The sequence below is a fragment of the Ursus maritimus genome, unplaced genomic scaffold (genome assembly GCF_017311325.1).
Source record: "Ursus maritimus isolate PB19 unplaced genomic scaffold, ASM1731132v1 scaffold_29, whole genome shotgun sequence".
Lineage (NCBI taxonomy): Eukaryota > Metazoa > Chordata > Mammalia > Carnivora > Ursidae > Ursus > Ursus maritimus.
This window is the reverse complement of record NW_024425452.1, coordinates 11,393,605-11,419,327: the sequence shown is the minus strand read 5'-3', so window position 1 is coordinate 11,419,327 and position 25,723 is coordinate 11,393,605. Positions and strand designations below refer to the sequence as shown.

Here is a 25,723-nt window from a genome sequence, read left to right as displayed (position 1 = left end):
TTGAAGTGTGGTCCAGTGAGTTTTGGGGGTAACCCAGACCCTTACAGGAGGTTTACAAAATTAAAACTATTTTCATGAATATACTAAGATGTTACTGACCTTTCCTCACTATAAATCTCTCGCACGTAGCGGTGAGGTTCGCAGAGCCTACATGACATCTGCATGTACCGTAACAGATTGAATACAGAAGCAGATAGGAGATGTCCTGCTGCTTTCTATTAGGTTAGATATTAGAGATTTGCAAAAATGTTACTGTGACTCATTCTATGAATTTTTGTTTGGAAGATAGTTATTTTTTATAGAAGTGGGATTTATGTTAAAATGAAATGGGTTACTATTATTTTACATCAATTAATATTTCAAAAAATTTTCAGTTCTCATTTCTAATATGGTAAACTATAACTACATAACCAAAAGCTTTTCCTGAGATTTCCTTTTTTTTTTAATTTACTTTTTTTAGTAATCTCTGCACCCCACATGGGGCTCGAACTCATGACCCTGAGATCAAGAGTCACATGCTCTCCTGACTGAGCCAGCCAGGCGCCCCTAGATTCTCATTATTTCTTAACAGTATAAAAATGTGGACGCCTGTGTGGCTCAGTCAGTTAAGCGGCTGCCTTCATCTCCCAGCGTCCTGTGATTGAGTCCCACATCAGGCTCCTTGCTCAGTGGGAAGCCTGCTTCTCCCTCTGCCTGCTGCTCCCCCTGCCTGTGCTCTGTCTCTGACAAATAAATAAAATCTTTAAAAAAAAAAAAGTGTAAAAATATTTGAGAACTGCTGCTGTAAACCATTGTACAAATAGTAGATATTAAAATCACTGACTTAAAAAAGAAATACTATGGTAAAAAAGGTTGCACGTTTCTTATGGGAAATGTAGAAAATTACAAATAAATATAAAAAAGGAAATAAACATTATCAATAGTCCCATAATACAAAGAATAATGGTGACCATCTTTGTTGCATTTTTCTCAGTATTCTTTTATTTTTAAATTTGTTGAATTGAGGTATCGTTAACACACGTTCCATTAGTTTCAGGTGTACGATCAGTATTCTTTCATTACAAATACCTACCCGGTGAGTCTGCCAGGCTTCAGAGTTTCGGGTGGCAAGAGTTCAGGCTGTCATGTGCTGGCCTTTGGCCCCACGTGCAGAATCCCAGCTCCACACAATTCTCTCTGATTGTGTTTTCTTCGAGGGCCAGCTCACATGTGCTCATCCATGAGTCTCCTGAGTTACCACCTTCATCCAGCACATTCTCCCCTTCCTGCTCGGCCCTCTTTGGGGACGAGCTGCCGGAGTCTCCACCGCCTGCTGCAGGGGGATGCCCCGAATGCCCAGTCCTGCATCTCCGAATGGGCGCAGCTGGGCCCCTCCACTGCTGGTGAGCAGGAGCTCTCAGGAGGCAGGGGTGGGGGGTGCTGGGTCTGCTGGAAGCCGTCCTGGGTGCCCGAGCGCCTCGCTGTGGGCAGGACCTCCCTCCTCCAGCAGCGTTTCGCCCTTGGACATAGGTAGTGTGCAGTTCTGCTGGAAGCATCTCTTTCTCCTTACATGTTACCCGCTCCGTTGCTGCCATCTGTCTCGTCCTGAGACAGGAGCCCATGGAGGGCTAAAGATGGGGCAGTTCACTCCGAGTGCTGAATATCAGCAGCAGCCCCCCCCACCCTATGACCAAGGTTCAGTACTTTAGGACTTAGTACTTACAGCAGCAGCTGTCAAACTTTTGGGTCTGTTTTCACTCTTCAGAATTATTAAGAGCCTCCAATGGCTTTTGATTATGTGGTTATATCCACCAGTATTCACTGTGTTAGGAATCAGAACTGAAAATAGTTTGAAATAGTTACTAACTTATCTGAAGTAGCAGTAACAACTCATTGCATTTTAACGTAGAATCATAGCCCTGCCTTGATTGATCTGTGACTTTTTTTAAGATTTTATTTGACAGCAAGCGAGCACACAAGCAGGGGGAGCAGCAGGCAGAGGGAGAAGCAGACTCCCCGCTGAGCAGGGAGCCGGATGCGGGACTTGATCCCAGGACCCCGAGATAAAGGCAGATGCTTTACCAACTCCCCAGGTGCCCCTAATTTGAGATTCTTAAGTTTTAAAAAGTTGGGGTTGATTTCCTAATTTGCAGAGTTATTTAGGAGACAGAGTAGTTTTCTCGGTTTTGACTTTACTCACATTGTTATCAACCTGCAGGACGTCCCATTTCTTGCCTTTTAGTACAAAGGAGAAGGACAGCAAGATATGTATAGGAAACTGGGAATAGTCCACTGTTATGAATTTGAGAGCTTACTTGTACTTTGTTTTTTCCTTTCTGGGGGGTTGACAGTGGGTTCATGGTTGTGACTATGATATTACATACACATCTGTCAGTCATAGTTTCTGTAAGTAAAACAATTCTCAAGTCTTAAAGTCTAAATATTTTTTTAAAGTAAGCTTTATGCCCAACATGGGGCTCAAACACACCACCCTGAGATCAAGAGTTGCATTTCTCTACTGACTGAGCCATCCAGGGCCCTTTAACGTAAATATTTCTAAATTTCACAATATTTTCCAGAGAACACCACAACATCCCGGGGCTTCCCCACCTCAGCCTCCACTTAGGGAATAGTCAATCATGTCTGTCTTGTCTGCCCAGAGATTTATAAAAAGAATACTAAGTTAGCCTCTTATTTCTCAGAACAGATGCAGCTCAGAATCCAATTTCAGATGATGCAGCATGGTCTTTAGAAGTGAAGTATATTATACAGAACTTGGAGAGTTCTCCACATGAGAACGACAAATGGCTTGAAATTTGAGAAAACCTAAAGGAAAAATCCAAAGTTCAGTTTTACAAAGCACAGAAGTAGAGCTCTGAGAAGTCCCTCGATTGCCTGCTTTAAGATCGGCATGTGTTGTCCTGGGATCGAGCCCCACATCAGGCTCCTTCGCTGGGAGCCTGCTTCTTCCTCTCCCACTCCCCCTGCCTGTGTTTCCTCTCTCGCTGGCTGTCTCTTCCTCTGTCCAAAAAAAAAAAAAAAATCCTAAAAAAAAAAAAAAAATTGCATGTGTTTGTTATGGGTCTAATTGGGCTGCTGCTGATGGTTCTCTGTTTCCTGCAGATGGACTCGAGAGAGATTACGAAGCATTTTCTGATTTTAAGGGGTGTCAGACAAGTTCCTTTGGGTGCCATCTTTAGAAGGGCAAATAAAAAGGAGAGTGGTTTATTTTGAAATCTGGGCAAAATTTAGGCTTACCTAGATGGAAGGTGTGTTAATCTTTTTTTTTAAGATTTTTTTTTTAAAGATTGTATTTATTTGAGGGAGAGAAGGCACAGAGGAAGAGGGAGAAGCAGGCTCCTCGCTGAGCAGGGAGACTGATGCAGGACTCGATCCTAGGACTCTGGGATCATGACGTGAGCTGAAGGCAGCTGCTTAACCGACTGAGCCACCCAGGCACCCCGTGTTAGTAGATCTTTAACAGGTGCAAGTTGAAGGACTCAGTTCAGAGGAGTGAAAGTGTAAGTGGTATTTGTGGATCGCATAATTCCAAAGGAGAGGACTGGGGCTGGCGACAGGCTTGACTGAATCCAGGTCTCTCTCCTTGGTCTCCCTTTGTCCATCTCTCTCTCTGCTTTTTGCTCCCTTGTTGGTTTCATAGCTCAGATTCTGTCCTGGGACAGCAAAGATATGGCCATAGCCACTCTGTGGCCAGGCTTACAATTTGACAGCTGAAAGGAACACCTCTGACTTGGGAAATTCCAGGGAAGGACTGTGTAGGTCAGACTGTGTCCCGTTCCAGAAGGGACAAAGTTCTGATGGATGTCCATGGCGGGGGGCGGGGGGGGGCACAGTAGTTTCCTTAAAAATGGTGAAGTTAGGAGGCAGGAGGAAGTTGACACCAGCAAGGGCTGATGTGTTCGATGATTTACTCGATCACGAAGAGAATGCCTTTTAACACCACTGTGCTCTAGTTGATAATTCTCCTTTGACCAAAATCAGATTACTGATGCCAAGAGATCGTTTCAAAGATTCTTACAAAGATTGAGCTACTTAACCCCTGTGTACCTCAGTTTCTCATGCTAATACCACTTAATAATACTGTATTTCTTGAGGTACTCGTGAGGATTAGGTGTTTAGAACAGTGCCTGACATGCAATAAGGGTGAAATACTTGGCTTAGTTCACAGTAGAGGGACCAGACAATGGCTGGAACTAGGGCCTGGAACATATGTTGAGCTGAGGGAGGCACCAGGAGGATAGACAAGACTTGTAGACTCTGGAAAAGTTCATCCGTCTGGTGTAGCGAGGTGTCTGAAGGCCATGAATTGGAAACCACAGGGGGTAATCCATCCAGGCCAGCACCTCAGCACTGAGGGTCTGGCATACTCGTCCTGAAGCAGAGCGGTACGATGCCACTCTCTCCCTGGAGCTCCCTAGACATATGGAAATGCAGGGCTAGGAGGTCATGGTTGACATTGTGACTTGAGTGTGTTTCTGGGGAAGCAGTATGTTCATGGGACAGTCTTGCACAGAGAAGAACTCTCCTTTCTAAAATGCCTAAAGCGCCACCACAGATGCAAGAAGCTAGGATGACTTCAGTAGGCAGGCGAAGAGGGACAGGGAGTGCAAGAGAGAGGGACTGAGAAATCCAAGCTTCCGTGGCTGAGGTCAGTCACTAAGCAATAGGGCCTCTGGGCACCTGGCTTTTTTTTTTTTTAAGATTTTATTTATTTATTTGAGGAAGACAGAGTGTGTGTGTGTGTGTGTGTGTAAGCAGGGGGGCGGAGGGGCGGAGGGAGAGGGACAACCAGACTCCCCAGTGAGCAGGGAGCCTGATCCCCTGAGATCATGACCTGAGCCAAAATGAAGAGTCAGACACTTAACTGACTGAGCCACCCAGGCGCCCCCTGGGCACCTGGCTTTTTTTTTTTTTTTAATATTTTATTTATTTATGTGACAGAGAGAGAGCCAGCGAGAGAGGGAACACAAGCAGGGGGAGTGGGAGAGGAAGAAGCAGGCTCCCAGCGGAGGAGCCCGATGTGGGGCTCGATCCCATAACGCCGGGATCACACCCTGAGCCAAAGGCAGACGCTTAACGACTGCACTACCTTGGGCACCTGGCTTTTAGGGCAGGATTCCTGTCTCTGAGAAGGAGGTAGAGACGGAAAGGAGCAATTCGGAGCTCTGAGTACATGGGAGCAGAGAGAGACTCCAGACGGCGGACGGCACTGGGCGGCTCGTGCAGGACCGCGGCCAGCAGGCTCGGCTGGGTTCGGCCCCGGCTCTGCCACCTGCGTGCTTGTGAGGTGCTGTTTCCTTTGTTGTGGTGAGTTACTGTGTCTAAAAGCCTGGATGAACTCCTCTGTGAAGAGGGTCTACTAAGGATAGCATCTACCACCTAAGCGTGCTGTAAGGTTGGCGTTTTCAGCAGGGCACCTGACACACGATGAGTGTTCGGTCAAGGGGCCGTGATTATTGTCATCAGTAACAGTGACAGAGATCCAGCGAGGAGACTTTGGGTAAGAAGGTAGCGTGCTGACCTTACAAAACGAGGAGCGTTGCTAACCAGTCTGGGACATAAGGGCCCAGCTCAGTGTGGAGACAGCGCCTCAATTCCTTCCTGTGTCAGCGTAGGCCTGGTGGTTGGGATGAAGACGGACGTGTTGTTGCAGCTGGGCCCCAGCGGATCATTGTGTGAGGAGAAGGGAAGTGGAAGATCCCACGTCCTCCATGAAGGAACCAGCAGCTGAGCTGGGGAGCCAGGACTAACACTTGGGAAGAGTGAAAGAAATAGTATGTATATGTACTCTTACAATTATGCAAAGTAATATCTATGTTCGGCGATGTGTGTAGGGGAAAAGTCCTAAAGGACGTGACCAAAGGGTTAACAGTGGAAATCTCTAGGAGATGAGAACACGAATTTTTTTTAAAAAGATGATGAATTTATTTTGTAATGAGAAAAAAAATGTTAGTCGTGAGTGATTTAAGACAGCCTATAATTCAGTTAAGAGTTCTGGAATACCACAGAAATGAGAAATCATACGTTCTAGACTAGTGTGGGAAGATCCATGAGGAGGTGGCATTTGGGGGGTTCCTGACAGATGGATAGGATTTAGACGTGGATGGGAGAAGACACTCAAGAGAGGAGACCTAGGCGAGTGGAAAATCACGGCAGGTGTGCCAGTTACCAATTTATTTCCTCTCAGGTCTGAAATCCATTCTTGGCCCTGCTTTGTGGTTCTGGAGCTGGACCGTGTAGACCTTTCTCTCTTGCCAGCTGGCACAGCGCCTGACTTTGTCCTGCTTCAGCATGTCTGGGGTGTTGAAAGAACCCCCTGACCAAGGAGGGACTGTAAGGAACAGATCAAGATTAGTCAGATAGGGGTGCCTGGGTGGCACAGCGGTTAAGCGTCTGCCTTCGGCTCAGGGCGTGATCCCGGCGTTGTGGGATCGAGCCCCACATCAGGCTTCTCCGCTAGGAGCCTGCTTCTTCCTCTCCCACTCCCCCTGCTTGTGTTCCCTCTCTCGCTGGCTGTCTCTATCTCTGTCAAATAAATAAAAATAATAAAAAAATCTTTAAAAAAAAAAAAAAACATTAGTCAGATAAAGCACCAGAAAATTTTTTCAGGGTCTCGACCTCTAGGCAGAGGAGAAATTCATTCATGAACTGAAAGACTAGTAAGAAATCGCAACATTGCCAGTGATCGCTTAGCAGCTGCCTGACACAGCCATGAGTCTTCCCAAGGCTTTGGCCCTCTGGTCTGCTCATCCCTTCCTCTGCAGCCTGTCTTCCATGGTCAGGACCTTCCTGACAGGCGCCTACTTTTCCTAATGCTGATCACACTGCACTTTCCACACTGCTTTACCTTTGCCCACAGTATTGCCTCTACCTGGAGCACCGTCTTCCATTCTTTGATGCCTTGACAAATACCCATTTGTCTTTCGAGAGGCTGCCCAGGCATCATGAAGCAAATCAACAAAGGTGAAAGAAGTCTCCCCAGATTATATTTCCTTCAGCTTCATACCTTCCCCTTCCACATTCCTTCCAAACTGTCTCCATTCCATGCAGTAAGTTACCTTAGGCTTATTAAGTGTCTTTGCTCATCTTTTCCACTACGAAACTTAATGCTTTGATTCTCCCTTAGATCTCCAGAGCCTAGCAGACAGCCTGGAACATACCGTGTGAACTGAACTGACTTGGGAAGATGGTATTATTTGAGGGGACTGAGCACTCAGAATTAGTGGGGGCATCATTGGTAGGTGTGGAATAGCATTTTAGTATTTCTGGTTTAGGAATGTTGGCCATCCCGTATCTATTCCAGTAGGTTCCATCAGCATGGTAGTTCCCTTCCTCTGCCTCTCTCTCTTCTCTCTCATACACAGGCCGAGCTAAGTGGTAGGAGAATTAGAATCTACCATTAAATCAGTCTGCTTGGGCCCAACCTATGAAATTCTGAGCAGAAAAACACTGTACTTCCTCATGAGGTTCTTTTTTCAACGTCTATTCCAGTTAAAATCCCCTCTTCACATAGAGGAGGGGAAAGTTCAGAGGTGAGCGATGAATATCCGTCACATTGCTGGCATTCTGGGGACAATTGGGCTGGTTAAGTGACTCCTTGGATTGCTCTTCCTCAGCCCAAGGTCTTCGCCCACCCCAAGCTGAGAGCATCTAGATTTTGATTGGACTTTTGCCAGAGCTCATTAGCATAGTGTACCTTGACCTGGATTAGGGAACTGCAGCTTCTGTGTAGAAAATGACCAGAACCTGCTGGGACCCGACCAGAGATGAGATTTTTAGGACACAGTATTGTCTGCATCTCCGTAAGAAGTCAGAAGGTAAGGAAGCCAGAGATCCTCAGGGGTCCAGTGTAAGGATTATGCTAATTGTCACCCCATTCCTACAGGGTTCCAGTTGTGCTGCTTGGTTCTCTGTAGAAATAATGAAATTGGAATACATTTTGGCCCAAGTGGCTTTTTAAAAAAAAAAAAAAAAGGAAGTCTTTATAAATTAAGTTTTTTAATTCTGGAGGAAAACTGAGTTGTTTATTTTCCAAGGGCTACAAACAGTCTTTCCTATGTTTTGTTCTTAACTTCCAGGGGAATAGTAAATTAACGTTTGTTCATTTGGCAAGAATTCATTGCCGAGAAAATCAAAAGGGCAATGTAGCTTTTGTGCAGCAAGATTTTTTATTCCCCTCCCCTTAATTTAAAAACAAAAGGATTATGTCCGTGTCGCTTAAAACATGCTTTGGAATTTTTGAGATGTGAATCTTGTTATTCAAGGTTTTTTTTTTTTAATCAATCTGTTCCAATTAGCTGTAACAAGTTTTATACCGTCTGAGTCGTTAACGCTCAAAGAGGTAAGTACGGGAAGCTCCTGGCGTCGTGTTGACACACGATCTTTGTGTCTCATAGACTTGCAGTTGAAATCTCAATTCAAGTCAGTCTGTAGCAGCATTTCTTCAGCGACTCAGTGTTTGTTTCCCAAACGTAGAATTTGATTTCAAACTCCTGGGGATTTAACCTTGCATGGCAGTGTTTGAAACAAGGGTGATGGACTTCATGCTCTTTGAATCTTTGACCACTAGGTTGTAGGTGAGTGTGGTAGGGGGGATAAGGGGTGAAGGGCCTCCTATTAGCTTGTTACCTAATGGTCATATGTTCAGGTCAACACTCTTCTATATTCACATACGTGCCTTCAGCATATCTCAGCGACTGACAAGTAGTAGGGTTATAGAAAGTTAATTAAATTAAAGTAAATTAAAGTTAATTAATTAAAGTAAATTAGCAGAGCCCATGGCATTTCTCAGCTGGAGACTATTAAACTAACTCATTGTTCAAGTTTACTATTAAGTTGTTTTCTGTAACATCATTATGTCCCTTGTTTTTACAAGAGCACCAGCAAATGGAGATGACACATATATTAACATGCTTAACTTTGTGTTCTAAGAAGCACATTTCATTTGTAAAACGCTTAGTTTTTAGAGTAGAACATTTCCTTCCTCCCTCCCTTTTTCTTTCTTTCTTTCTTTCTTTCTTTCTTTCTTTCTTTCTTTCTTTTCTTTTTCCTTCCATTTCTTTTTGTTTGTTTGTTTGGATATCTCCTTTAACCAATTATGATTAGAAACCAGAGCGGTATTTCTCATGGAGGAAGAAATGCAGTCTGCACAAACATTTTTAAATCTCTATCATTTACATAATACAGTTTAATCACAGTAAAGTGAGAGAGAATTTTCCGGGTGGGGGCCAAGGAGGAGGGAGATTTCTGTTAGAAAGTCTTGAAGGGTGCTTGGAGTTAAAGTCAGGAAACACTGTTTGAAAGCAATAGTTCTCAAACAGTTTTGCCCCCTCCAGGGGATATTTGGCTGTGTCTAGAGACATTTTTAGTTGTCACAACAAAGGGATGCGTTGCTACTGAGACTAAATGGTCAGAGACCAAGAATGCTGCTAACCATTCTGCCTGCACAAGATAACCTCCCACAGCAAACAACTGTCAGGTCCCAAATGTCACTAATGCCCAGGTTTTAGAGGGAATCTGATTTGAGGATATCCATTGATAATACCTGAAGATACAGAGTCCACACTGGATTTATTGAGGAGCTAAAATTTCATCTCTGTGGCTACTTAGATTTAAAAAATACTTCTAGGGGCGCCTGGGTGGCGCAGTCATTAAGCGTCTGCCTTCAGCTCAGGGCGTGATCCCAGCGTTATGGAATCGAGCCCCACATCAGGCTCCTCCGCTATGAGCCTGCTTCTTCCTCTCCCACTCCCCCTGCTTGTGTTCCCTCCCTCGCTGGCTGTCTTTATCTCTGTTAAATAAATAAATAAAATCTTTAAAAAAAAAATACTTCTAAATACATTTGGTTGCGATGTTTCCCACTTGTAACTTGAACCACACATTAGCCACTGTACGAAGGTAAACCCACGGAAACAACTCCAAGCCAGCTCTCCCCCTTGCCCCCAGGTGTATGGAGGAAAATGTTCTCCCCGTTGGCTGCAGGTGACAATGGTCCCTACTCAGGCTTTCCCAACCTGGGCCCAGCAGGGAGAAAGGCAGTGCCAAGCTGAGGTGAAAGCAAGGATCACGGTGCTTCTCCTTCCCCATGGTCAAGCTTTATTGCCACAAGATCACTAATGACTTCTGTGTGGTGTTCTTATTTTGTATGCTGGTGCTTACAAAAATGTCAATGAAACAGGCTTTTCTGGCAGGCGAGTACTGATTTTTATCTCTTTAACGGTCAGTATTACTATCACTTATTTTTTAGTGTCAGAAAACAGTCTCCAGGTCTAAGCTGCTTGAGTCAAGAGTGGGTTGATCCGACTGTAGGAAAAGCCTTTGAAAGGAAACTTCTCCACGACTTCTGCGGGAAAGGGGATACACAGAAACCTGTGGTTGACCTGGCTGTCATGGAGCCTGAAGACTTCGATTCCGAGGACAAGGAGATGTTAAGCTGGGATATTAATGATACGAAACTGCCACAGGTATGTACTTACATAAGAATCCGCCTTCTGCATTTGACTTGAAGCCTTAACTTGCTAAATCTGGAAGGAAATTGGCGAGGGTCCAAGCTGGGTAGACGCGTCTCCCGCAGAGCTTCAGCTGGGCAACCGGCTAAGGACTTTGGAGAGGAGATGCATGACCTAGAATTTGAGCGGGTCTTAGCTATCAGACACCACCCCCAGCCCCACAACAGTTACAGACTGGAACAGAGAAAACGCTACTTCCCCTCTCTTTGAGAGTTTGGCCTGGCTGCTCACACACCCACCCTAGCTAGCTGGTAGATAAAGTCCATGTTATGGTGTCTGCCAGTAGATTGACTCTGCCTAGTGCACTAATTCCCATACAGCCTTATTTGCTATATAGGGATGGCTTTATTTATTTTTATTTTTTTAAAGATTTGATTTATTTGAGAGAGAGAGCACGTGAGAGGGGGGAGGGTCAGAGGAGGAAGCAGACTCCCTGCGGAGCAGGGAGCCTGATGCAGGACTCGTTGCTGGGACACCAGGATCATGACCTGAGCCGAAGGCAGCTGAGCCACCCAGCCACCCCAATATAGCAATGGTTTTAAATTAAATTTGTAAGTGTAATGTCCAAATGATAGTGCTCTTAGGGGATGGAGCAGCTCTTGTAGAACTTCTCTAAGTGATACACGGTGCATACACACTGGGCTCTCTTCCAGCTACAGAGAAGACTTCGATTTCATATTTTCTTTACCTTCATTTTTGGCATTTGACTTTTGAGCTCTTAATTTGGTGGAAAATGTTAATTGTTTAAAACTGACCTCCCCTGACTCCTTTTTTGGCATTCAAAGGATGTTTTCACTGGAAGTTGTTGGAAAGGGCATTGGGAAGGCTGACGGGAGATCACCAGTACCTTGTAATGGAAAAGTCAAGCTAGTCTGCAGGATTCTGGGGAACAAGAAATTTGGATTTTCCCAAGCAGGGTAGAAGAAATGAGATTCCACAGTCTTGATTTATAACCATTCCAGATTTCATTCTAATGAAGACTTCCAGATCATTCCAAATCTCACTCTAATGAAGATTTCATTTTGTTTCTCTCTGTTTTCTCTTAAATTCCTACATACGTTACCTCTCAGTAGGTCTTGGAAGAGCTGAAGACACAAAGTATACCCTGCTTTCCACTCAGTTAAGATGGTTAAATAAACCAGAGCTGAATCATATAAATACCTAATGTAGGGATTTGTCCTTATAGTTGCTTTTTTTTTAATTAAGATTTTATTCATTTATTTCAGAAAGAGAGAGAGAGCACGAGCAGTAGGGAGGGGCAGAGGGAGGGGAAGAAGCAGGCCCCCTGCTGATCAGAGAGACCCATGCAGGGCTCGATTCCCGGGACCGAGATCATGATCTGAGCCGAAGGCAGATGCTTCACCGACTGAGCCACCCAGGCGCCCTTTTATGGCTGCTCTTAATTGGTTTATGATTATTGTAGCTGTGTTAGGGGAAACTTGAGGGTACATTTTAGTTACACCTGGCACGGGGACCTATATTGCTGCCTATTGCTAATTTCATGATAGCAGCTCACAAGTAGCTGCTGGGTATCCTAAGCATCGCGAGTAGAGTAAGCAGGTACATGGAAGATTCGCAGTGTTGCATCCTAGAGCAGGGGTTTTAATGGGGTTGCAGAACCCTCTGAAATAGTGGGTAACACTGAGTACTAATAGGCATTTTTTTCTGGGAGAGAGGATCCATATCACTCACCGGATCTGTAGACAAAGGAAGCACCACTTCTCTGGAGGAAAACTCAGGGCTCATAAAAGTTCATTTTCCGGGGCACCTGGGTAGCGCAGTCGTTAAGCATCTGCCTTCGGCTCAGGGCGTGATCCCAGCGTTCTGGGATCGAGCCCCGCATCAGGCTTCTCCTCTAGGAGCCTGCTTCTTCCTCTCCCACTCCCCCTGCTTGTGTTCCCTTTCTCTCTGGCTGTCTCTATGTCAAATAAATAAATAAAATCTTTAAAAAAAAATTCATTTTCCAATATGAATTTCCAAAAACAAATATATTCTCAGCTACCCAAGACATTAAATTCAGAAATTTACACCAAAAATACACAATGCAATTTTGAAAATGTATCCTTTATACTTAATCAAAAAGTACGATTGCTCATGGAAATAACTCGGTGACCTTCAACAAGTGCCCTTGTAAATATGCCAGTGAAATGATGAGAAGTGCAGTGTCCCCTGGGGTGCTGGGATGGCTCAGTCAGTTAGGCCTCCGACTCTTGGTTTTGGCTGGGGTCGTGATCTCAGGGTTGTGAGGTTGAGCCCGGCGTCCAGCCCCGCGTTGGACTGTGCTGGGTGTGGAGCCTGCTTAAGATTCTGTCTGTCCCCGCCATCCGTGCCTCCCCCCCCCCCACCCCTGGCTTCTGCATTCTCTCTCTCTCTCAAAAAAAAAATAAATAAATAAAAAGAAGAAGGAAAGTGCCGTGTCCCTTAAGCAGAGACATCATCATCCTGATCTGGGTTTATGCTGGCTCTGGAATCATACCAAGAACCAGTTGAGGTGAAAAATAAAAAGGTCTTGAAAAGATTTCTAAGCTGATTAGGCTGTATATTTTGTGAGTATATCTGGTTGTGAGTATTTCGAGGCTGAGTGGTTGCACGGTGTAAGCCAGGGTATGGGGACAAAACCCTGGCTTAGAATTCCAGTTCTGCCTCTCTTTAATCTGCAAAGCCTTGGGGAGTTGTTTACCTTTACCCAGACTCCCTTTCCTCTTCTGAAAATGAGGCGGTTGCACTCACCGGTCTAGGATTCTGTGACCTGAGATGAGGAAGGCAGCCTGCCTTCTAGAAGTGACAGCCCAGTGCCAACGCAATTCCTGGCATGTATTATCAGCAATGGACCAATGGGGAATTCATTAGCAAATGGCTCCACTGCTTAGAATCTGTGTGACCCCAAACAAAACGATTTTAAGTCCCAGTACCTCCTTGTTAAAAGGAAAATAGTAACTCCTTGTGCAATCTGCTTAGAGCAGTGTTTCCCAGAGTGTGTTCTGTAGAGTGCAAGGGCCGCGGTATTTTTGTAGGTATTGTAAAGGTAGAAAAACAGAAACACCAGGTTGGATAAAGTTAAACAGTTTTCTTTGCGGCAGACTCAGAGACTTCCATCCACGTACGTGCTGGCGGTGCTTCCGGGAGGAGGCTGTGTCAGCCGCTGTGGCTCTGACTTGTTTTTGACCCTGGAGCCCTCTCTGTAGAGCCCCTCCGGCGATTCGTGTTCCTCAGACTACCTGTTCAGGCACACACAAAAAAATGTGGTTTGAAGGATCAAATGCAATTGCTTGTTACTGTTGTAAATTTCATACAGGTGGTTTAGAGTTTGTTTCTCATAGTTTTGTGTTCTTGCCAGGATGACTACTTCTGCAATGTGTAGGCAAGTTCTGGAAACTGGTAGACCAGTTTCTCTCCTAATCCACTCAATGGATTGTGGCCCCTGAATGCCGATAGTATGTTCCATTCCCTGAAATTACATAGCCCCTTATACATCTCAGACATGTCAAGATTTATGGGTTAATTTTTGGCAACTGTGAATGCTGATGTCCTCATTGGGACCTCAAACATTTCATGGGGTGCCCAGGTGGCTCAGTCAGTTAAGCATCCAACTTGATTTCAGCTTAGGTCATGATCTCAGGGTTGGGAGGTTGAGCTCCGCGCTGAGCACAGAACATGCTTGGGATTCTCTCCCTCTCCCTCTGCCCCTCCCCTGCTTGCGTGCTCTCTCTCTTTCAAATAAATTTAATTTAATATTTTAAAAAAGGACACTAAACATTTCTGAGTGACTGGAATGTGCCGGAGACTACAGCAGACTCCGGGAATACGGGGCCATTGAGCTATGCTAACTTTCATGGAAGGGCTCATGATCTGGGCAAATGGAACAAGAACCTATGTCGTGCAGAAAAATGCTGGAGGTCCTTGCAAGAGGAAGTCTGTAATTCAGCGTGCCTTGGACATGGGAAGCAAGGCAGAGCTTTTGGCAAAGGGCTTTCTCGGAGAAATGCCTCGTGAAATGTAAAAGGATTAGGGCAGGGAAAGGAAGCAAGAAGACTGTCAAGGCAGAGCAGAGCACCAGAGTCCAAGGGCTCTGCAGCCTCTGCGTTTGAGGGAGCTTGTGCACAGCCTTTCAGCAGGGACAGCAGGGAGACTGGGGAGGCTACTGGCTGGAAAGGCGGTTTGGAAGCAGGCTGTCCTGAGAGGATTCAGTTGTTTTCCAGGAAGTGGGCAGCTGTTAGGCTTTTGGGGCCAGAGGCATCATGATTGAATCTGGGGCTCAGAGTCCGCTTGCCTCGGCTAAGCCATCCTCCCCTCTCTGTGTTTCATGTGTGCTTCCTCTTCCTTTCGGCCGCATGTTGTATCTTTATAAATTTTCCTTTCACTTGTTTCTGGTCGCTCCTCTAACGTGTGGTTATTTTGACACCATTTCTCCGTAATCCAGCCCCCAGGGTGCCAGCCCTGAACCGCAGGCACTCAACTTAAATCAAAACCACCATTGATAGAAATCTCTGTTCCAGGCCAATGTGGTACACCAGTTTGCTTTCCCTTTTTATTCCCTTTAAGTTGCATTTTCATTTTAAAGGTGCAAATATAATTGCTTTGGGGTTTGCTTGGCCCAAGCAGCAAATGTCTGGTGTTGGTTTAGTCTTCCCTACATTAAAAATGTTTATTACAACAATCTCATTAATACTGACTGTAACTCTTGACAGCCTTGAATACCTAAAAAAGTGCTTTTTTTCTTTTTCTTGTTTGGAAATTGGGAAGAGAATCACTTCTTTTTTTTCCTAAGTAGCACCCACTTGGGCAGCTCCACCCGCCCTGTTCCTAACACCGGCAGTTTCTCTGAATACAAGTACAGGGTGTTCCAACAGCAGCACCGCAGACAAACCCGGAATCATTTCATTCCTAAGCATGAGTAGTTTTCAGATTAAACCTGTGGCCAGGGGCGCCTGGCTGGCTCAGTCAGTAGAGCATGCAACTCTTGATCTCAGGGTTACAAGTTCAAGCCCCATGTTGGACATAGAGCTTACTTAAAAAAAAAAAAATCTATGGCCAAAGCCACACCAAGACATTAACTCACAAAATTCCAAGGCTTAAGTACATTCTTTTATAGAGAAAAGATTAAAAAAATATACATAGGCTAAACATAAACACAGATAACCTAAAACCTGGTGAGTCAACCATAAAGAAGCCATGTCTCCAATTAGTTAATTCCTGGACCATGATTTTAGCCAGCAAGGTTGCCTTTGCCTCAAACTCATAAGTGAAGGTAAATCTTCGAGCTCTTTCAGTGAGTTCATGTGGCTAAATGTAATCACAGTGAGCCAGAAGGAGTAATCAGATGTGTCTTGGTGCTCAAGAGCTAACAGGTAAACCAGATTCTGGATTTCTTGTCAATATTTATCTGCCTGCATGATCGGGTCACACTGTTGTTGGTCTGACAGGTACATCTATGATTATGTCCTCCTTGCTGGCGTTCTCCTTGATCTTCCTGGGACAGCTCCACCTATATTGGGCTCCCTTGGTCGTTGAATCCCCACTACTGGAGCCAGAATTATGCTGCCACCTATGCTCCTGGTGTGATGGGGATGGGGACATTACTGCATCTGTGGTAGGAGAAACTCTGTTTCAGGGGTCTGCCGGAAGGTCCCTCGCTTAGCCAGGTAGAGTGGAAAAGGGAAGGAAGAAGAGTAGAGAGCAGCAAATGATAAAGAGTTCGATAGAGAGTACTCTGGCCCACCTTAGTATTGTCTGAATAAATAAGGACAGTTTTGTTTTGAATTTTGACCCTTTAACAGAGGGAGGAAATTGCAGTATTAGCCTAAGGAGTCACTCTTGAGTTAACTCCAAAGCATTTAGTTGAGTTGAATTTCTTCCTTTGATAACACTTGGGGTTTGGTTTTCAGTTGGCCAAGAAAAGATAAGTTCCTGAAAATGTTTATGGAAAGCAGAATGCTGATTGAATTGGTTTTTCAGTGTTCTATAAGTAACATCTCATTTTTTCCCTCTATCTGATTTGCTTAAAGGTGTATCTGTTTGCTCTCCCTGTTTTATTTGGAAACATTCATTTATAAAGAATTAAGCTATTATTAGCATTAAAGCAGACCTGCAGATAACTGCTTTATATGAGAGTGGATTATAGTCTAAGTGAAATTGATTTTAATATAGTAAGATGGTAATGTAGGTGTTTGGATACCTTATTTCAAAATTTTCATTTTCATTTTATTAGCTTTATGTAATAGTACACATTTAATTTTTAAGGGACCCTATTAGAACTTGATGTAGTTAAGCAAAGCAGAATAAGGAAGGTTGGGTACTCTAGAATTCCGTGGAGTTGCAAAGATTTTGAGTGAGTTAGAGGATTAGGTCTCTTAGCAAAAAAATTACAGAAGTCATGGAAATGTTAATTAAACTCCCAGTGATGTTACCCAGGAGATGGCAAAATATAAATTCATTAGATTGACCTGTTGGAAACTTGAAGAATAGTTACTCATGAAAAGTTAGAAATTAAAATAAGCACAGGGGCGCCTGGGTGGCACAGCGGTTAAGCGTCTGCCTTCGGCTCAGGGCGTGATTCCGGCGTTATGGGATCGAGCCCCACATCAGGCTCTTCCGCCATGAGCCTCCTTCTTCCTCTCCCACTCCCCCTGCTTGTGTTCCCTCTCTCGCTGGCTGTCTCTATCTCTGTCGAATAAATAAATAAAATCTTTAAAAAAATAAAAATAAAAAAAATAAAATAAGCACAAGATCAGAAAAGAAGAAAATATTTTATGGAGCTCTGCTAAACAAGATTAAGAAATGATTATTCTTGCTTTTTAAATTTTACCTCCCTGGCACCTTGAATTTACAGGGCTTTTAGAAATCACTGTCATTCATTGACACGTGGGAATTACGTTACATTACATTATGGGAATCTGGTTTTGTCTCAATTTCCATGTCAAAAGATGTCAAAGATTCCGCAGAGCATCCAAATCAAAAGATTGGGCATAGAGAAGAGCTTGATACGAACACATTTACTCCTAGTCATTTTCTCAAGTTAATACGCTGTCAGAATTATGACTGCATTACTGATGGGACTGGAAATGTAGGCTGTCAGTGGAGAGGCTCCTGGTTGGGAGGGGATGGGGAGCTTAAAAGATGGTCAAATGTAGGGGCACCTGGCTCGCTCAGTCAGGAGAGCATGTGACTCTTGGGATTATGGGTTCAAGCCCCACACTGGGTATAGAGGCTACTAAACAAAAAACAACAAAAAAATAAACCTTAAATAATAAGACAGTCAAATGTAGAAAATAGTACAAGCCCTGGGGCACCTGGCTGGCTTAGTAGGTTGAGAATGTGACTCTTAATATTAGGGTTGTGAGTTCAAGCCCCACAATGGGTATGGAGCTTACTTAAAATAAATAAATAAATCAAATATTTTTAAAAGAGAAGAGAAAATACTGTAAGCCCTAAAACAAACCTCAACAGTGTTAAAATAATTGAAAACACAGATCTCCAACTACAGTGGAACCAAACTAGAAATTAATAGCAAAAGGCAATAGGAAAATCTGCAAATAATGGAAACTAAACAATATATTTATAATTAATGTGTAAGTCAAAGAGGAAGCTTCAAAGGGAGATCAAAATGTACATTAAACTGAGAGGAAATTGGGGGCCGGGGGGAAGACAGTGGAGATCATTTCTTCCTCTGAAAATGCAAGACACTCACATACACCTTCCCCTCCTCTTGGTTCGTGGGATTAGTGGCGCTGACCAGTCTTCAGGGGCCGCTCACCCTGGAAATGAAAATCCCCGCTTCTCTTCAAGTCTGCCCTGCCCCTGTCTCTGCTACCCTGACAGCTGTGCTTTGTGTTTGAATTATTTAAATGCACTGGTCGATTTTTACAGTCCAGATTGTTAAAAGTCCACATTTTAGTGTTTAACCTGCATTTTATTATTTCAGAAGATAAAACATCATGCTTCCCATGGCCTGTGACCCCAGAAAACAAGAGGGCATTATTTAGAGCGTTAGGTCAGAAGGAAGAGAAGAGAAGGTGGTTGGAGGAAGCAGGAGGGTAGCTGCTTGAGGTGAAACTTCCCAGCTTAGAATTACCAGGGAATTAGGGGAGGGAGGGAAAGAACTGGAGAAAGCAGACAGTCCATTCAGCACCTTGGCCTGGCCAGCTCTGCTGTAGCTGCCTGATGGACCAGAGGGGACTTTTCCAGACGCCATACTCCCTCCTTTTTTCTCTCATATTCTGTGCCTGCTTTCTTGTTGGGGAATCAAAAGAGAGGCACCCTGCTCTCTCCTTCTGGATCTTCTAGAATCTTCTCTCTGACCTTCTGGAATCTTCTTGATGAAAAATGTTCTATCGTGCCAGGTCTTTGGAGGCTATGGGGATGGACACAACCTAAGTCTGAGTATGGAGACTTGCTTAATGATTGTCATTCTTGAGAACGAGGCAGGATCTGTCGAATCCAGGATCTATGCACCAGAGGGCCTAAGGAACGTGAGCCTCGACATCAGCAACTGACATTTATTGAGAGCTTATTCCATGCTAGGGGCTGTGCTATGTTTTTTTATATATTATCATATTCTCAGAACCACACTTGAGGTAGGCAGCTCTCAGTATCCCTATTCTACAGATGAAGAAACAGAAGCACAGAAAGTCCCAACAACAAATGCCATAAGGATTGAGTGTCCTGTGTCCCTGATCTTTTTGAGGAGAGCTTAGATGTTCACGCACGGGGAATAGGGCCAGTGCTGGGCAAGTACATAGAACTTTCCAGCCAAAATAAACTCTTCCTTGCTCCTCTGCCTTGTTGGAGGCCCATGGAGCTAGAAGTAGAGAAAAAGGAAGATGGTCTCCCCAGGGGAGAAAGTGGCTGTCAGAAGCCTCCCAAACCCAGGCTCTCTAGTTTTCCCACTGCTCAGTGCTGGTGACTGCGTAAACCCTTCGCCTTCCCGATAAGGTAACCACAGTGTGGTATGAGACATTATCTCACTACCCTGCCACAGTGTTTTCCACCGATTGTGTAAGAGCACGATAATATTACTTCACCCTCAAAAATTCTTTGTGAGAAATGGTCAATAAGTCTTACCACCAAGGGCTAGAGGAACATCAATGGGGTAGAACTCAAGGGAAGCGGGGGGCACTGAATGACAACTCATCTTGGTCCGGGGAGCAAATGTTCCATAGACACAGCAGTCCCATTGCTGCTGCTGGGCTGTGCTCAGATCCCATGTCGGAAGGAAGCCCTCGTTGGTCTTTGCTAAAGGTCTCCATAGCTCTTGGGTGCCAAACCCTTCACATCTATGAACGCTTGTGGGTGGTTGTTTTGTTTTTTTTTTTTACGATTTTATTTATTAGAGTATGAGAGGGGGGAGGGGCAGAGGGAGAGGCAGACTCCCCACTCAGCAGGGAGCCTGATGCAGGACTCGATCCCAGGACCCTGAGATCATGACCTGAGCCGAAGGCAGATGCTTCACCGCCTGAGCCTCCCAGGCGCCCCACAGTTGTGTTTCCTCGCTTAAAATATAGCAATATTCTTTGTGTTTTATCAGAATGTGAAAAAGACCGACTGGTTCCAGGAATGGCCAGATTCCTACGAGAAGCACATCTACAGCTCGGAGGACAGGAACGCGCAGCGGCACTTGAGCAGCTGGGCCATGCGCAACACCAACAACCACAACTCCCGCATCCTCAAGAAGTCCTGCCTGGGTGTGGTGGTGTGCAGCCGCGACTGCTCTGCCGAGGAGGGCCGCAAGATCTACCTGCGACCCGCCATCTGCGACAAAGCCCGGCAGAAGCAGCAGAGTGAGTAGGGCTCCCGCCCGGCGCAGCAAGGAAGCTGGCATCCACCCGCCTCCTCATGCCCCAGATCTGCCCTGTGGATCTCCCATGCCCAGGGCACCCGCCCTCAAAACCGCTCCCGTGGGTTAAGGCCCCTGACTCAAGGCCTCTCGAGTGAAGCAGATGCGTCCCTGCGGGGACTCACATTAGTTCATCGGGGCACCCACGTAAAGTCTCGGAGAAAGGGGTTGATCCCACTTGCCACTTGACATCGTGGGGAGTGGGTCCCTCCCATGAGCTCAGCGAATGCTTTGATCTGGAGTGGGAGCAGTGGGTCGAGGTTTGCGATGATGGCTAGACTCCGTTCCACGCTGTTTAGGTCCATGCCATGATCATGTCCGCTTTGTTTCTCTTTGTCATGTTCTCAGATTGTGAAACAGATCCGTTCAGCATTCCCTGCACTTTGCCTACTTCAGACCTCAAGATACTTCGTGCTCTTTCCTTGTAAGCTTGAAAACTTGCTCTCAGGAAAGGATCTGGTCTCTGGTCTCAGTCATTTACACTTTAATGAAAATTGAGGCACTGTGCTCTTTCTCTCATGTGACTTTGCTCCTTGACCCTTAATTCTAATTGTGAAGTGAAAGAATTCTGCCCTCTTCTCTACAAAGAATTTCAAGTATCAGTAAATACGGAGGGAGGGATTTTCTGCTCAGAAGAGCTCTCCCTTGACCTGTGAAAGAGCCCACTCTGTCGGGAACCCCTTCCTCTACCCCCGTGTGAGACTGGTCCGGGGCACGTCGCTGGCCAGGCCTGCGGGGGTCAGAGGGGATGCCCAGTGGAAGGGAGCCCGTAACGCTGTGCCTGGGTCTGTTCTCTGCCATCCTGGAGTCCAGGGCCAACTGCCGGAGCTGCACAGACTCCGGACTCGGGACTCAGTTGGCATGGTCACCTGCTTGTGCTCTCTCACAGGGAAACGCTGTCCCAACTGTGACGGGCCTCTGAAGCTCATTCCTTGCCGAGGCCATGGGGGCTTCCCGGTCACCAACTTCTGGAGGCACGACGGACGCTTCATCTTCTTCCAGGTTGGATTTGAGTTAGCGTTATGGGACGCCGTTTCTCTTCAGTTCGAGAAGTGTGTACAGAGCACAGGCGGAGGTTTCGTACAGGAGATGGACAGGGCACGGGAGGCTGTACCAGCCCCGAGGCGCGCTCTGGGCAAGGTGCGCACCCGCACCCCCACAGAGGCGCCAGGAACTGGGGTGCCAGGAGGGGAGCCGGCCGACTCCGCCTGGGGCCTGTTGGGGGAGGCAGCTGTCAGTAATCTGGTCACACTGAGGCTAGCGGTGCTGCGGCATGTGGTCGGCCTCAGCAGACCCGGGGCTGAGTACCAGCTCTGACCTCTCACCGCACGGGACTGGAGTCCCCTGAGCCCCAGTTCCGCGTGACGTGTGGATACGAAGGAGTACTTGAGGGGGCGGCGGGATAAACAGGATGAAGCGTGGCCTCTGAGGGCCGACTGCCTGGGTCTAGATCGGTGGTGTGCTGGTCAACCAACGCTCCGAAAAGAAAATGCCGATTGCTAGGGTGGGCCGGCCTCCTGTGAGGACAACAGTTCCCGCCAGGGCTCATTTCCAGCTCCCAGCCAGCCGCCAGAATTGCCGAATGTCCTAGAGCGGGCTCTCAGCTTGGCCAGCTCCAGCATCCTTTGAATCCCGGCTGCCCGCTCCCTCGAGTGGTGCTGGGGGAGGAGGTTGCCTGGCTGGTGGAGTCTCCCCAAGCTTCGGTTTCCTACTCTGTAAGCTGGGGCAGCGGTGATGGCAGCACGACTGATGGCCGTGCTGAAGATTCAGGGAGATCATGGGTTCGTTGCGGCCTCCTCCACATACCCTAGGAAGCACTTCGTAAGTGTCCCTCGCTGTGGTTGTATGACTTCGCCAGGTGGGCGAGGGGCACCATGAACAAAGGCAGGAAGGCACATGACGGGCCTAAGAGGATTATGCAGTCTTGTGCCAGTCGTCAACAGCAGCAACACCCAGTCAGGTGGCAGGGCACAGGGTGAAACTTCACACACCGGGAGGTACAATCTTGCTGTTCATTTTACTTCCTTGTCTCCTGTAAGTCAAAGGGGGAGCACGATCATCCAAAACCAGAAACCAAACTGGAAGCCGAGGCGAGAAGAACAATGAAGAAAGCACACACGGCGTCTGCCTCTGTCTCCTTAAAGCTGAAGGAGAGCCCAGAGACAAAGGTAACCTGCCCCCCGTATGGCAGCTCACCACCCCTGTGGTGGGGGCAATACATGTCCCTGGTCCCTCCCCACTGGCAAATGAGGTCAAAGTCATCCTGTCTACAAGGCAGCATCCCCCAGAGAAAGGAAATGGAATCTGGGGTTTTCCTCTAATTTCTACCATCTTTTAGGTAGCATGCTCTCAAATGCTCTTAAACGCCATATAATTTTAGAAACATCTTCCCTACTACAATTACAAGGAGAGACTTCGATTAGTACTAAACCTCTATTTGGCACTTTTATTTTGGTTTGGAAATGAACCTAACATGGTCTCCATAAAATATTAGCCTCGTGTTTTAAAATTTTTTTCCAAAATTTCCATTCTTCCCCTAAAGAGATTAGCACAGTCTACCAAAGTGAAATAACCAGGAAGCTTCTGAAAGCATTGGGCGCCTGGAGCGTTGGGGGTTGGGGAGGCCCAACTGTGATACGGAATCGTGGCTTTATGGGCATCATACGGGAGGTTTGTGGGTGTGTCTGCCTCCCAGTGATGCTAATTCCTAGTGCTCCACGTTTCTTCTCATGAGGGCAGAGATGGAGCCAGTCCGTCCCTAGAGGTTCTAAATGTGTCCTATATAGAAAAAAAAATGTCATTTGGGTCTGTTACAGGGACATGTGAGCCTCTAAAACCAAATAGCTGGTTCCTCGTCCTTCTCCCAGCCCTGGGACAAGCTGAAGGCCATTTCCTCCCACTCACTCTACCTGGTCTAGTCTCTCGGCCTCCGCCCTCTTGTATAAACAAGCAGATCACTTAATTCTCAATCCGCTCCTTTCCCTATGATTAACTGGAAAGTAGTACTCTTCCTTTATTTATAGAAATAAACCTGCTTCGTATTCTAGAGGTCCTATTTATGATTCAACAAAATCCCGATGAGCTCAGAGAAAAGGCTCTTGAGACAAACAACAACCACCCTAGTCCCTCAGACTGCAGACCCCGCTAAAAAATAGAAAAGGAAGGAAATGATGTGTGTGTGTGTGTGTGTGCGTGCGCGCGCACACGAGACTGAGTGAGCGAGCAAGACAGATCCACTAAGAGTTATACTAAGTATAATATAAATCTTTGAAGCTGTAGTTTGATTTTTCTTAGTCTCTTACAAAGGCAGTTACCGTATCAGATGTGTGTTTGAGGATGAAACACTTTAAACACTCGCTGTGCTCAGAGTCGGAAGAGTAAGAGGAACTCAGCTCTTCCTGGTGAGTAGGCTTCACGGTGGAAATAGACGCAACCTTTGCGTCGTCAGGCTTTCCGTGCTTGTGGTGGAACCGCGCTGTGCACCTGTGCTTCAAGTATGTAAGGATGAGGAAAATCGGACTGAGTGCTTATTTGTACAGAGTAACTCTGGGTGCCTGTGGTAGTTGTGTCAATTTGCTTAACTTATTAATGTGAGCTTTTCGCTTTCCTTTCTAGTCTCTTCCAGGTGAAACCCAAAGTTGGGGAAGTTTACCTTTAACTTGGTCTTTCCAGGAAGGCGTCCAATTGCCCGGTAGTTACAGTGGACATTTAATAGCTAACACTCCCCAGCAGAAGTCACTGAATGATTGCTTATTCTTCTCCAAGAGCTATTGCTTGGGGGGAACCGCTGATCTGGCAGACCCCACTTCCACCTTGAGCCCCACTAAGCTCTATGAGAAATGCAAACTGTCCAGTAGTTGGATCTATAATAGTGGGGACCTGCTTCATCCTGTTTCTGGAGTCTTCTCTGACTACGATGATCGGCAAACATGGAATAAAAACACTGCTTTGGGGAGACATTCTCTTAATGACAGCTGTTGTCCCAGTTATCCTTTTCCTCTGACCAGCTGGCCTTATGACTTCTCCCCTTCCCAGAACTCTGCAGAACCCTTTTCCCAGCAGACGCCACTGGAAACACCTGCAGCCGAAAGTAGCTGTCGCCCATTATGGCCAAACCCAGAGGGTGATATTTATGAAGAGAAGGTGCATGTGGATTTTAACAGCTGCTACCCTTCCACCACATGCCACTCAGCTCAGGAAGACCCCTTTCTCCTTACCTACACCTCCCATCCCCACCATCAATATTCACTGACAGGCAAGAGCAGCAAGTGGGATTTTGATGAAGAAATGAGGGGCGTGGGTTTGGATCATTACAACAATGAAATGCTTCTAAACCTCTGTCCTTTAAGATGATCCAAATCTAAATCCTTGTACACTTTTAGCAGGAATGTAATTTAGTGCAGATACTCTGGAAAATAGTATGGAGGTTCCTTACAAAATGAAAAGTAGACCTACCTACACTCCATGGCTATTGCAACATCCATTCTCAATAGCCAAGGGATGGCAACTACGTAAGTGTCCATCAACAGCGGAATGGATAAAGAAAATACGGTGTGTGTGTGTATATATGTGTGTGTATATACATATATACACACACATACGCATGCAATGGACTATTGCTCAGCCACACAAAAGCAAGGAAATCCTACCATTTGTGGCAGCACGGATGGACCTTGAGGGCGTTACGCTAAGTGAAATAAGTCAGACAGAAAAAGACAAATACTCCGTGATCTCACTTACATGTGGAATCTAAAAACACCCAATCTCATAGAAACAGATCAGATTGGTGGTTGCCAGAAGTGGGGAGCAGGGGGTGGGGGGGAGGGAATTTGGTGAAGGCAATCAAAAGATACAAACTTCCAGTTTTAAGATAAATTCAGTTCTGGAGATGTAATGTACAACATGATGACTCTGGTTAACAATATTGTATATTTGAAAGTTGCTGAGAGAGCAGATCTTAAATGTTCTAGGACAAGGGGAAACGATGTGTAACTATGTGTCTATACATATATCGGGTCATTATGTTGTACATCTTTAACTTATACAATGTTACATGTTGATTATATCAATAAAACTGGAAGAAAAAAAAAAGACGACCCAGATTTTTTACAACCATTTAAAAAAAACTGTTTCAGGAAATGGCTGAAAGAATTTCTTTCAGGAAAGGGTTTTCGAAACAACCACAGGTGAATCGAAATCATGGCGACAAGCAGAAAGCAAGACTTCCTCTCACAAGTAATTTGGGTCCTCCTGTATTCCAGTCCTCGCATCCTTAGTGAGGAATGGGGACTTGTCTGGTGTGTGGCAGGAAATGTCCTCTGCTTTTTCTCCCCCCACATTATTTGGGGCTCTCAGCACCTCCGTTGCATTATCTGTTACACTG

At 45.8% G+C, this 25,723-nt stretch overlaps 1 protein-coding gene across 1 annotated transcript in view; it reads left to right on the top strand.

The window, feature by feature from the left end:
- GCM1 (glial cells missing transcription factor 1) overlaps nt 1-25,152 on the top strand; it is a 41,305-nt gene extending 16,153 nt beyond the window's left edge. Inside the window, exons 2-6 of the mRNA XM_040643579.1 lie at nt 10,247-10,463; nt 20,032-20,284; nt 21,230-21,342; nt 22,380-22,508; nt 23,956-25,152. Of these exons, the coding sequence (XP_040499513.1) occupies nt 10,247-10,463; nt 20,032-20,284; nt 21,230-21,342; nt 22,380-22,508; nt 23,956-24,693 (1,450 nt within the window). The 3' untranslated portion in view covers nt 24,694-25,152. The remainder of the gene's footprint in view (nt 1-10,246; nt 10,464-20,031; nt 20,285-21,229; nt 21,343-22,379; nt 22,509-23,955) is intronic.
- The last annotated feature ends 571 nt before the right edge of the window (nt 25,153-25,723 follow it).